This window comes from Arvicanthis niloticus, chromosome 10 (genome assembly GCF_011762505.2).
Source record: "Arvicanthis niloticus isolate mArvNil1 chromosome 10, mArvNil1.pat.X, whole genome shotgun sequence".
NCBI classification, from domain to species: Eukaryota; Metazoa; Chordata; class Mammalia; order Rodentia; family Muridae; genus Arvicanthis; species Arvicanthis niloticus.
In genome coordinates, this window is record NC_047667.1 from 63,049,038 (window position 1) to 63,062,982 (window position 13,945).

The following is a 13,945-nucleotide window of genomic DNA, read 5'->3' on the forward strand; positions in this document are numbered from 1 at the left end:
TTTTAATCAGTTACTAGTTTGAAGAGGAGTCTAGCTTTAACTGTCAGCCTGACACACCCCAGAACCATGGAGGAAGAGTTACAATGAAGGGTTGTCTAGATCAGGTCGGTCTGTGGTGGATTGCCTTCATGGGGGTGCTGGGGCTTGGACTCAGGTCCTCATTCGTGTGTGGCAAGCACTTTATTGAGTGGCCTGCCCAGCTCAGAAGTTTTCCGTATCTAAGTGTTCAGTGTTAAACAGCTCCACTTCAAAACTGAGGTCATTGACCTTTGCCCTCTTGTTCCATGTGCTGACACCCAAGCAATGACAGAGATGTCAGACCAGTGGACCCGCATAACTTCTTACCTGCAGAGGTCCAGGCTTACCCTGCACTGGTCCGGGCAGCTGGGCAGTCTTCCTTTTTGTGGTTATCCGGTGGTAATAGGACTGAGATGCTCACATTCTTTACAGCATTATCTGTACCACCATGGATGGTGGCGGACAGGCTCGCTCCCTCCGTGGTGTTGCTGAGGATGGTATATAACACAGGTTGTCCCATGTTTCCACTGCGGTGGTGTGCGTTGTGTGAGAGAAAAGGGGATAGTTGTGACAGGGCCATGGTGCATGTGTGTGCAGCGTCTCTGTTTACCCCTCTGATTGACAGCGGGTTACATCAGCGGGGATTGCACAGCCTCTAACAGCTGACACTAGTTCATACCTGTTTGCATTTTTCTCCCTGTGATTCAGCCTCTTGCCTCCGGGGCAGGGACTGTGGTGTAACATTTCAGAACCAACTTGATGAGCGATCCCAGGTCTGATCTGAAACCCACCTTGTCGCAAGCTGGACTCCTCAGAATCTGTACTTGCTGGTTTTGCTCCCTCCTGATAAATACGTTAATGTAAGAGATGCTTCTGTCCCATAACTGTTGGCTTGTGGAAGGTAGCTCGGCTGTGCAGTGCTTATTGAAATCACAACAGTAGCAATGGTCATATACTGTGATCGTGTTTACTGCTAGGAATTGATACACAAGCTTAACATTCCTAGTGTGAAACTGGGAAGGGTTCCAGAATCCAGAACTTCCTTAGTGCAAGCGTTATATAAATAGTGGGGGTTCATATATCAAGCTTGGCTGCATGCACTGAATGTGTGCATATGTGCGTGGGTGGGTGCATAATCACATTCGTGTATATGCATGTGTGTGTGCACACGTGCTATACATGTGTGTGGAGGCCAGCAGTCAGCCTCAGATGTGTTTCCTCAGGAGCCACCTAGCTTGTTTTTGAGATAGGCTCTTTCACTGGGACCTTGGGATTGACAGTTAGGCTGACGGGCCGGTGATCCTCAGAGGACCTCTTGTCTCTGCCCCTCCAGTGCTGGGGTTACAGGCATGTAACCACACTCCTTAGCTTGTTGTGTGAGTTGTAGGACTCACCTTCAGCCTTTAGGCTTTCCTAGCAAGCACTTTACCTACTGGGCTGTTTCCCCAGTCTCTCTGGGGAATAAATCATTAAATATATCGTACTTTCGTTTTAGGGTCTATAGAGAAGGTATATATGAAACGAATTACTTTTGTATTTATGCTTAGGTCTCATTCCAGAATATTTAATTCTGTACGTAAATATTCTGCAAATATTTAAAAGAAAATCTGGGAGCTGGAGAGATGGCTCAGCGGTTAAGAGCACAGGCTGCTCTTTTGGAAGTCCTGAGTTCAAATCTCAGCAACCACATGGTGGCTCACAACCATCTGTAATGGGATCCAATGCCCTCTTCTGGTATGCATGAAGTCAGGATACTCATATACATAAAATAAATAAATAAATAAATCTTTAAAAAAAAAAAAAGAAAAGAAAATCTGGAAATCTGAAACCTGAAGGATAATTATCCCAAGCCTGCCTTACAAGCCAGTGATTGTGACAAGTGTCTGTGTGGTAGGCACAAGTGCCTCCATGGAAGAAATGAAGGGAGGGAGGGAGCTCAGAAGTAGCTTTGTGTGTATGAACGACTACCTTAAGTGAACAAGGCAGCCTGCTTATGAAGCTTGGCCCTGGGCACTCAGACCGGGGGGGGGGGGGGGGGGGGGGGAGGAGACAGAGAGAGAGACACAGAGAGACAGAGAAATGGTTGGCAGAACAGCTTTGCCATCCATTGGAGTTTGGATAGGAAGTAACAGGGCAGGAAGGAAACGGGAAAGGGAGGTGTGGAAAACTGCGGAGGGAGGTCAGGGGCACTGCCTTTCACCAAGGGCCTGCCCGCCCACCATTGCCTGCCTGCCGGCTTCTGTCTCTTTAGCACATGCCCCCAGAGGCTGGATAGATGTGTTGCCTTGAGGCAAGTTCCTTTGCTTTCTCAGTGTGCCTGGGCTGCTGAACCTTTCCAGTATCTTTGGTGATTGTGCCTGGGAACGGTGCTCCCGATGGAGACCCAGGGCTGTCCCAGGGGCCCAGCCACAGGGTTTCTCTCTCTCCGCAGTGTCTCAGCATGTTCGCTGTGAATGAGCAAGTCTAGGTGGTGGATGGTGTCATGGGTTCCTGGAATGTGGGTGCTTGCTCTTGTTTTTATGTCCTGTCCCAGCTTCAGATCCCTCTTTATAAACTTGAGGTATAAGAACACCAGGTCAGAGAAAGCTCTGGGTTCTGAGCGTGTGGATCCCGAGTCCCTGGGTAACCACAAGCAGATTCTTTCACCTCTCCATTGTCCTGGCCCAGTCTGTAAGTTGCATTCCTGCAAGAGGGCTCCTCCTGTTGATCTGCTTGGTAAATAGGGGTTGCTTGTTATTGCCTTCTCAGCATTCTGATGCGTCTGGGGATCCCACATTCTGTGTTGTAGTTGTCATTAGCTGGGACCTTCGGGTATGCGTCCTGTAGTTATTGGCATAGACAACAGCCAGGTTTGGAATGGGAAAACTGCAGATCCTACTCCATCCAAAATGCTGGGGTCCTAGGGCACCCAACTTGGCATGAATAGAGAGGTGGGTCTTTTGAGACATGTAAAAGGATCAAGTGCCCTGCCACAATTGTGAAACTAACACCATCTTCTGTTTTATGTGCTGGTGGCTGTCCAGACTGTGTCTCCATTTTTTTTTAATGTTATCCTCTTGTGGTGTGTGTGTGTGTGGGGGGGTATGGGGTGGCAGCATGTTGCAGCCTGCAGCACTCAGATGACAGCTTGCTGGGAGTCAGGCTCTCCAACTGCGTGGGTCTGCAGGAACTCAGGTCATTGGGCTTGGTAGCAAGCACCTTACCCATGGAGTTTCCTCATCAGTCTCTGCACTTCAGCTTGATCTTCACAAATGTAGGGATTGTTGTTTCCTTGTTTGGTGTTTGAGACAAAGATGTTCTGTGTGGTCCTGAATGGCCATGAACTCACAATCCCCCTGCCTCAGCCTCTGGAGTACTGGGGTTACAGGTATATGTTACCATGCCTGACTTAAATTTTATTTTGGAAGGAAGGGCAAACAGAAAGTTTATGTTGGAAGGAAAATGCTGGGCTCCATTTAAAAAAAAAAAAACTCCATCTTTTTACTATGGAAAAATGTAGACATTGGAAAAGTTCTGGAGAATGTCGTGACCTTCGACATAACTTGTTTTCCTGTGCTTTGACAGTGGTGGATTTATGGGCTGTATTCCTTCATTTGAGCACCCACCCAGTTTCTTTGCCACAATTTTATCTGTTTGCCTGTCACCCCCACCCCCTAACTAACTAAACTAAACTAACTAACTAACTAACTAACTAACTAACTAACTTCTGGAGACAGGGTTTCATCATGTACCTCAGGCTAGCCTTGAACCTGTTTGGCATCTCCCTGCCTCAGCATAGGGTGTTAGAATCACAGGTGTTTACTGCCATGCCTGGCCTTACCCTGTGATATATATTTTTTTAAACCAAATTCTAGGCAGCCTACTGTTTTATCTAAGGGGCATTTTGGACATCCTAAGAGTTCAGATAATAAGAAGTTCCATCTGCAGCCACCTCAAGGCGATGGGTAATTATTGAAAGCAGATCAACAGAGCGCTGTTTCTAAAGCTGTTTGCTCTCCCATGGGCTTCTGCTTCCTCCAAGCTGGAAACCACATTTTCCCAATCTTTCCGGAGCCTGTTTGCTTGTGAGTGTGAGGGGGTAGAAGATGAACCCACCCCGAGGGAAGCAGCTCCCGACAGTCGAGGCTCTGCCTCTCCGGAGCCGGTCTATGCTTCTTTAACAACCAAGGATGGAACTTCTTTTACTGTATGTGTTTCCTGCCTTCTCAGAGAGATCTCGATGGATATTGTTAATGTTTTTGAGAGAGGGTTTCCTTGTGTACCACACAGGCTGGCCTTAAACTTCTGATGCCCTTGCCTTGGTGTTGTGCTCCACCATGATGTGGTCACACTGTGTGCCATCCAGCTGGCACGGGATTGTCCTGTTTGCTGTGGGTCAGTTTTTTGGTGGCTGCCGTGGAATGATTGTTTCTGTGATTTATCACCTTCCTGGAGACTTGAATTTCTGAGGTGTGTGAGTCTCCCAAAGTCTCTTGAGAAGCCACTGGGAACCTTGCTGGGAAGAGAGGCCAGCATCCCATCCGAGCATCCAGAGCTCTGTAAAGCTAGGAAGTGAAGTGCTAGTAAGGTCTGACTTCCTTGGACTCAAGGGTTTTATGGTACCTGACTGTGCAGGGGACTTTGTGGCTCCTCTTGGTCTTTTCTAAGAAGGCGGCTGTGTAGCCCACTCCTCACACAAGAAACTGGCAATCGTGTCCCTCCACCGTCCCCCCACTGTGTCCCCCTATTGTCCCCTAGTGTCCACCCACTGTGTTCCTGTACTGTGTCCCCTCCACTGTGTCCCCCTGTGTTCCCATTAGTGTCCCTCAGTGTCCACCCACTGTGTCCCACACCACTGTGTCCCCACACCGTGTCCCTCCACTACTGTGTCCCCCTACCACTGTGTCCCCCTATTGAGTTCCTCTGTATCTCCCCCACTATGTCCCTCCATTGTGTTCCCCCATGTCCCTCTCCTGTGTCCCCCCACTGTGTGTGTTCCCCTACCACTGTGTCCCCCCTACTGTGTCACCCCCACTATGTCCTCCCAGGGTCCCACCACCGCTGTTGCCCCCCACCATTGTGTCCTCCTCACTTCCCCACTGTGTTAACACAGTATAGCAAGTCCCCTTTCTCTTATTTCAAACGTGGCTTGAGAAAAGGTTTGAAAGGTCATTTACATGGCTCCCTACATGGGAAAGTTGGAAACTGTGTTTGTGGACAAATTTTCATCTTTCCACTGAATATTTGGAAAGAGCTGGAATCTTAAAATCCTTTGATGTCATGGGTGTTTTCTTTAGCAGCCGAAGGACTTGAGTTTTATTTCTTACAAAAAGGTTTTGAGTCCCATGAAATTCAAACATTCACCATTCCAGCTCCTCGGGAGCCCAAGAAAACACAGTGAGACGCTGTCATATTAAAATACACTGAGGAAAGAGTCACGGTTTCACCAAACCAAGCCCGGTTCTATCGGATGTTCTTTAAGAGGCGATGAGAAAAGACAGCTTAAGTCTCTCTCAAAGCTTCATCCACTTCCTACAGAGACTTCCCCTAGGGAACACGACAGCGCTGTGTGACAATCAAGCCATGTCCCCACAGGTTTGTACACAGGGTGGACGAGTCGTGTCAGTCTGTTCTCTCACTCCATCCTGGTTGCATAGCTCTGTGAGGTGTGTTTGGGAGTCTTAAGACGGTGGAATGCTGGAGAAATTCCAGACGCTATTGGTAAACACCGAGAGGTGAGCTCTCATAGTGACCTCAGAACTCAGATTTTAGGGGGTGGGGCGGGGCGGGGCGGGGCAGGGCATAAATATGTGTATCACATAGTATGGGAAATAAAAAGAAACTGTTCTCATGTGTAAGGCTTGAGTTTTAATTTCTCTTTCATTTCCCCAAAGACTCAGCTGGCCATTTAGTGAAGAGCTGTGTATGTGGTTGACACTATGGAGTTCTTTTCACTTACTGCTCTGTTTAAGGATTCATGTGATCAACCAAGTGTAGGGTCGGAAAGCTGTTTTTGTAGTGCGCATGTGCAGGTGTGTGTGTGTGACTTTGAAGGGATTTTGTTGATAGCTTTATTATTGTTAAAAAACAAGACTGACATACTGGAAACTGTAGAGTTAGGAGTGCGAGCTTTCATCTTAAGAGCTTTTAGGAGGGTAATGGGCTCCTGGGAGGAGGATTGAGTCCACTGTGAAGCTTCTTGGTGCTCTCCCCCTCTGGATCCTATGCTATAAAGGGCCTATAAAGTGTATTTACAGAGCAATACTCTAATGAATTGCTGTGGGCCCACTAAAGGGCACCAGCAAATCCTTTTGCAGAGTCCTTGTGTGAAGTGTGCCAGCTCTCTCCCGAGAGGTCCTCACCCTCAGTAGAAGGACGGTACAAAAGCCGGGAAAGGAAGATTCCAGTGGAGGGCAATTCCTTTTGGAAACATGAGTCCTGTCTTTTCTTTCCCCCAAAGCACCAATGGACCAAATAACCCCTTTCTGCTCTTCACAATGGGGACCTCTCTTAGAGCCCCAGAGCTAGACCTGCGAGGTGCCAAATTCCTTCCGTGGGCAGGTCATAGAAGCACAATGCAGGCTCCTGAACATGCAACCCTTTGCCCTCTGGGGTCCTGCTGTGTGCAGAGCTGCACTTGATGGCAGAAGACCTCAACCCTGAAGCCCACCCACATCTTTCCCTTTAAGAGTCCAAGGGTGGAGACCTTGAGAGAAGACTTTACTGTGTTGTAAGCTTAACGCCCAAAGTTCTTGACAGTGAGTTTCCTCCTGGAACATAAGGACCATTGGAGACACTAGATTCTGGGCCCATGCTCCTGACTAAAATATGCGTGCGTGTCTGTGTGTGTGTGTGTGTGTGTGTGTGTATCCCAGCCCTCGTCTTCCCCCACTCAGGATAGATCTTAAAAAGCCATTTATACCTGAGGTGTCAGAATCATGGGATAACCAGATATTGGTACTGGGTGGGGGGTGAAGGGAGAAGCCCAGGGCTCAGCCTGCATCAAAGGACTTTCTCTACATGGCCGTTTAAGTAGTAAAGTGCAAACCATGTGCTGGTGTGTGTGTGTGTGTGTGTGTGTGTGTGTGTGTGTGTGTGTATACACACCTAGCATACTGTGAGAGGAGCCACAGGGGAACTTGTGCAGCTTACTGAATAGTAAATGGTTTTCTAAATGCCTTTATAGTAGAGAGAGTTGATATTGAACCCAAGCCTGGGGGCTGAAGCAAGCCCTGGCTCCTTGGGAACTCATCTGTAGCTCAGACCAGCCAGCAGCCTCCTGCATCAACACCCACTATGAATGTCTTTTTCTTTTCCCCTTCCCTTTCTTTTCTCTTCTCTCCCCTCCTTTCCTTCCCTCTTTTCCCGACTCTTTGAGAAAGAGTCTAGTTATTAGCCCGTGGTGGCTGTGAACTCACGATGTTCAGCAGGTTTGTCTCCAGCTTTGATCCCTCTGCCTCCTGAGTGCTGTGGTCCCAGGCTTGCGCTGCAGCCTCTGTGGCTCAGTTTGCAGTGTCTTTAGCTGACACAGGCTCCCTCTTCTCGCATTGTGTTGCACATCCCCTTTTATCAGTTCTGCCTTTTCTAGGCTGCTCCGAGGAATGCAAGAGGCTATCAGAGTGTTCTGAAGTGAGAATCAGTTAACTGCTGGAAGCAATCAGGAGCCCTGTTACTTTTATTGTTATTATTAAGTAAAACAGCTGCTTTGGTGTCTTGAGCCCCCCTCCATAGTCTGCAGCAGAGTACTGGATAAGATCATAGTTAATTAAAGTGATGTTTCTAAGTGATTTTTTTTTAATTTATTAAGATTTATTTTGCTTTAGTTTTAGTTTTCAGCTTTGTTAGTTTTTTGAGTCTCACTGTGTAGCCCTGGCTGGCCTGAAAGTTAATAAATGCACAGATTAGGCTGGCCTCAAATTTACAGAAAGCCATCTGCCTGGGCTGGCCTCAACCTTACAGGGAGCCACCTGCATCTAACTCCTGAATATGGATTAAAGACCCAGCTTACTTCATTTTTAATTATGTGTATGTATGGGTTTGTGCATGTGAGCACAGTGTGTGCCTCTGGAGGGCAGAAGGCATCAGATCTCCTGGAACTGACGTTTCAAGCACTGGGAACAGAACTCTGGTCCTTTCCGAGGGCAGTATGTGCTCTTAACTGCTGAGCCATCTTTCCAGCACCCATGAAACTTCCTTTTTCTTAAATGGCTGTAGTTTTTTGGTTCCCAGAAAAATTGGGCAGAAAGTGCAGAATTCCTCTACACTGGCTCTGAGTCTGTAGTGTACAGTTTCTCTAACCCACTGGTGATGTCCGCACCAGAATGGTGTGGTTTTTAAAGAATGAATGAGCTTGGCATTGACACGTCATTATTCCAGGAACCCATAGTTTAAATAGTTAGCTGTAATTTGTGTACGTGTGTGTATGTGCAGGAGCATGTGCATGTGTACTCATGTGTGTGTATGTGTGTATGCATGTGTGTACATGTGTTCATGTGTGTGCATGCAGGTGTATGTGTGTGCATGTGCACTTGCGTGTGTGTGTGTGTGTGTATGTTCATGCATATTAGTGAAGGTTTGCACATGCACACACTAGTGTGAAGAGGACAATCTCAGCTATTGCATCTGCCCTTCACCTTGTTTGGGGACAAGGGCTCTTTGTGGTTCAACACAGCATGTGCCAGGCTCGCTGCCCAACTGCATGTGCTAGGCTAGCTGCCTGAGAGCGTCTAGGGATAGTCCTGTCCCAACTCCCATCTCAGTTAGGATTTGGCAGGTGAGCACTACCATGCCTGGCTTTACATGGATCCTGCTGATTTTTAGCTCAGATCCTCATGCCTGCATGACAAACACTTTACCCCCCCCCCCAGCCACATCCCCAGCCCCCACTGTATTCTTAAAAATAAATAAATTAATTAAAAGGTTACTTTTAATGAGATAAAAATAGTTCCTATTTTTTAAAAACCATTTAAATAGCGTGAGTACTCTGATCTTGTCTCGATTTCTTAGAGCGCACTTCAGTGTTATTGTGATGGGTTACATAAGGCCATTTTCATGCAGGTGTGTGCTGTACTTTGAGCAGATTCTCTCCCCACTTCCCTCGGTCCCCTTTGTCGCCCCTCCCCCAGCAGCTTAGCAGCTTCTCCCATGTCTCCTGGGAGCTCTTGGTTTTCTGTGTTATTATCTCCAGTTGCCTTCATCTCCCTACAGACACTGTATTAGTGCATGGTCCACACAGAGCACACCTTTTCTCTGTCTTTTTTTTTTTTTTTTTTTTTCGTGAGAGCATTTAGGTTCTCAAAGAAGAAGAGCATTGATGGCATCTGTATGCTCTACTTGCTCACACCTAACTGCTGTCAGCAGTGTTCCAGCTCTTAATCCATGTATGTGTGCACATGTGTGTGCACCACGTGTCTGTCTGTGTATACATATATACATACACACATATATATATGCCATTTAAAAATCACAGGTGGGCTGGAGAGATGGCTCAGCAGTTAAGAGCACTGGCCACTCTTCCAGAGGTCCTGAGTTCAATTCCCAGCAACCACATGGTGGCTCACAACCATCTGTAATGGGGTCCAATGCCCTCTTCTGGTGTATTTGAAGACAGAGACAATGTACTCATATAATATAAAATAAATAATTCTTTTTTAAAAAAAATCACAGGCATTATGATACTTAAAGTTTTTTTCTCCTTATTTTATATGTATGGGAGTTTTGGCTTCATGTATGTCTGTGCACCGTGTGTCTACAATGCCCACAGAAACCAGAAGAGGGCATCAGTCCCCTGACCCCCACCCCCTGCATTGTAGTTACAGCTAGTTGTTAGCCACCATGTGAGTGCTGGGAATTGAACCCTGGTCATCTGCAAGAGCAGCCAGTGCTGTTAACTGCTGAACCATCTCTCAAGCCCACAAACTGACATTTTGACTCACAATAGAGCTCCTGATATCTCATAGTGTCTCTCTCCTTCATAACAATTCCACCATCTGAAATCACTGAGAGTTGAGGCTGGGGGAGACAACTCAGGGAAGTGCTTGCCCTCAGGTCTACAGACTGGAGTCTAATGCCCAGACCCAGGTGAAAAGGTCAGTGGTCAACCCCCAGGAGGGTCCCTGGGCTTGCTGGCCAGTTGACTTAAGCGTCCCTGAGCTCTATAGTCAGTAAGAAAACTTGTCTCAAACAAAAGAATAAGTCAGAGAGTGACTGAGGAAGGCGCTTGGCATTGTCCTCTGACCTTCACTGTAAGTGGACATCCATGCATGCACACACACATGGATGCTACACACACACTGTACACACAGTAAAACACAAGAAAACTAACAGTGATTTACAAATATTATGTCATTTTTAAATTTCGATGTGGGTGCTGGGAATTGAACCCAGGTCCTCTGAAAGAGCAGCCAGTAGTGCTGTTAACCGCTGAGCCATCTCTCTAGCCTCAACACAGCACCTTTTATTTTTCCTAATCTCTCCACTTTCGGCTTGGGAGGCAGCTTTCCCATCTGACACTTGGTTTTTAGTTGCCGACTAGCTGAAGGTTCAGACTAGTTTTCTTGGAGTTATTGTTGAGACCTTGCCTTGCAAATCAAAGATCAGGATTGTTTTTTTTTTTTTTTTTTTTTTTTTTTGTTTTTTTAAAAAGTGAAATAGATATTTTCTATGGTCCATGATGTCAGGTTGTTTGTTAGCTTTGACTATTGACACATCCGAAGGCTGTTTTGGAGGTGGTCCACAAGGCGGTTGAAAAGTAGTTTGGAAAGATGCAGAGTTCTGTCCCTCATCACCGGGAGCCTGGCATAATGATTGCTGGGCTTACATTATTTGCTGTGTGGACGTTCTGTCCCTTGTAAGAACTACGGTTATTCGCACACTCGGCTGGGGAGTCGATGGTTATTTCACCATCTGTGCATTGTGTCATGCTGGAGAATATGCGGAGAGATTGTTTTTGCTGGGATACCAAGCCAGCCACATTCTTTCATAGGTGTTTAAGGGAGACACGCCCGAATGTAAAGTGTCTGGCCCAGGAAGAGAAATGCAGCTGGTGTCTACAGAGCAAACAGTTCTGTCTGTTTAAGGCTTTCTTAACGTAGGCATCAAATCTTACCCTGCTTGTCCTTTGCTTCAGTAAGTAGAGGGAATTCGTCAGTAAAGACTTAAGGATATTCTGGCTTCCTCTCTTCTTCCCCTCCCCCACTTTTGGGTGGGTCCTTCCATATTTTCTGTCCCTATCAGGAGATCAGACTGGCGTGGCTTAGAAGTAAACACTATACTGTGCCAACATAAAGTGGTTTAGAAATGTTAATCTATTTTACCAAGCCAGCATTTCTAAGCCATATATATTTTAAGCTATCATAAAACATGTACCTGCCATGCTCAGGAATGTGCCGAGGGCAAGTATCAAAGCCTACCGAGGGAGGCTGGGAGTGTGTTTTGGTGTGTTGTAGGGTTATACCCTGACAACCTTCAGGAGGCCTGGGGTTCTGGCAGGGAGCGGCATATAAATATCACAGACAGCTCGATGATTCCTGCAGGTGCCAGTGGCTCAGATTTGCCCATTCAGGAGTCAGTGGAGCTCAGGGGCAGTGCTCTGTCAGGATGGATGAAGGGCTTAAGCCTTCATGCACCTGCCTGAGTTAACACAGCTGCCAGCCTGGTCGTCCTCTGAGCCTAGTGGGGGCAGGCAGCTGGATGGAAAAGCTCAGTGCACATTGCGGACTTTTCTGAAAGACGTTTCCTGCGCCTCCCGACCAGAACACCGCTGGCTCAGGGTGGAACGGTAAAGCCACTTTGCTTGCTCATTTGATGCTTGTGTTTGCCACATTGGCAAGACGTCAGAGTGTCAGTCTCATTCCTGGTGGGTTAACTAATCTGTAATCGGTGATAGGACTTTCGCACCGAGTCATCTGTAAAGGAAAGGGACCACATTTGGGTGATTCCACACAGCTGTCTAAATATTTGTGGAGAAAAAGGACACAGTAAGATTTTGAAGTACATTAAAGAACTTATATACCTTAGGATCTAGGGATATAGCTCACAGGGAGAATGTGTGCTTGGCCAGGAGCAAGGCCCTGGGTTTAATCCTCAGCACCAAACTAAAGGTGGCGATGAGAATTCTGTATTGAAAATTAAGGAGTACAAAGTATCTCTGTTAAATGTAAGGCACTACCCTTTGCATCATATGTTTAAGTAAACAGCTACAAAGTATTAAAAGGTTAAAAAAAGCTATGAAAACTTAGTGTTTGTAGGGCAGAAACAAGATGAAATTTTTAGTCCATTGAGGTTTCAGGATCGCCATGTTGCTTTTCACCTGTGCAGTCATTTTCTATTGTGTATATTTGTTTATTGTAACTGCCTTCATGTGCTCATGTGTATGACAGGGCATGCATGTGGAGGTCAGGGGACAGCTTGTGGGAGTCAACTCTCTCCTTGTGCTATGTGGGCTCTGGCAATTGAATTCAGGTTGTCAGGCTTTGCCGCAAGCACCTTTCCCATTGAGCCATCTCGCCAGTTCCTCCTCAGTACAAAAGGATAAGAAAGTTTATCTCGTGTGGTCCCTCATGAAGTTGAGCAAGAGAAAATTCTGAGTAGTTCAAACTCCTCCAGTTCCACTCCTCATGCAGAGCCTGTCCCCGAGAGGTTGGTGGTGTAAATGGGACTGGGTATGGGGTACCCTGGAGTCTGAAGATGCTGTCGTGATGGATTCCATCCTGCTAAATGGCTCTTCTTCCTGGGTCTTCTCCAATGTCACCCTGATGAAAGAGGGTGAGATGCAGAGTCTCCAACAAGGCACCCGGGAGCTTTAGGACTCCAAGGTGATTGAATCTGATTCTCTGTCTGGGTGCTGTGTGCATGCGAGCATGCGTGTGTGTATGTGTGTGTGTGTCTGCGTGTCTGTGTGTTGTTGTGCACCACTGACAACTTCCCATGCAGAGTGCATGATCAGACTCTCTGTTTCCTCCACAGCTGTCCTGCAGAGAGCCTGGTGGGCATGGACACCTTTTTCCGTACCTTAGTGTGACCGCCCCAACACAAACCTACTAAGGCCATCTCAGGGGTGCCTGTGCCAGGAGAGGAGGGCGGAGTCCCTGGGGCTGCAGAGCCATGCCTTTCGGCCTGAAGCTCCGCAGGACTCGACGCTACAATGTCCTGAGCAAGAACTGCTTTGTCACCCGGATCCGCCTGCTGGACAGCAATGTCATCGAGTGCACGCTGTCGGTGGAAAGCACGGGGCAAGAGTGCCTTGAGGCCGTGGCCCAGAGGCTGGAGCTGAGGGAGGTGAGTTGAGCGTGCATCCCTGTGTGTCGTGGGGACAGGGAGGGGGCTCTTCAGAGGAACCAGCTATCTGCTAACATGTTGGCACCTGCTGTGTTTTTAGCCTAAGCGTGTGTTTAAAAGAACCTGCTCTTCTTAGTGTGGGTGTGGCTCAGGGAAGCTCCAGCAGCTCAGGAGACCACTGATGCTCTCAGAAGGGCCTACAGCTGGGTGGAGAAGTGGGCTTCCTCTTGTTTCCCTTGTGTGATTTTAGAGGGTGGTAAGAATGAGAGACTCTCCCCACCAAAGCTGGTTTCTTCTTCTTTAAAACAGTTGAGTGGGCAGTTGGCATTCGGGTTTGATGGCTGCGTCACAAGGAGAAACCACCCACATTCCGGATGGCTGCAGCTGCCTTTGTTTGTTTCTGTATTTCCCCCTCAAAAAGAAGAGGAGCAAACAGCACTTAAAGTGAGAGGCATCCAGAGATGTTGAGAAAGCATTTTTTTTTTTTAAATTCTTCAATCCACACGTGCATCTGTGTGTCCACGGAGGCAGGGGCTCATTGAATTGTCTAGTTTCTGTCCCTGAACTCTCAAGCCCTGGGACTCCAAGTATGCCACACTTGGGGTGTTTATGTGGGTTCTGGGAGTCGAACTCACAGTCCTCTGCTTGAATGTGAAGCTCTTACTGCCTG

General features: G+C 47.4%; 1 protein-coding gene across 1 annotated transcript in view; it reads left to right on the plus strand.

Annotated features, from left to right (window-relative positions):
* Positions 1–13,945, plus strand: part of Ptpn14 (protein tyrosine phosphatase non-receptor type 14) — a 142,001-nt gene that overhangs the window by 41,271 nt on the left and 86,785 nt on the right. The window contains exon 2 of the mRNA XM_034513143.2: positions 12,964–13,275. Coding sequence (XP_034369034.1) covers positions 13,102–13,275 — 174 coding nt within the window. The 5' untranslated portion in view covers positions 12,964–13,101. The remainder of the gene's footprint in view (positions 1–12,963; positions 13,276–13,945) is intronic.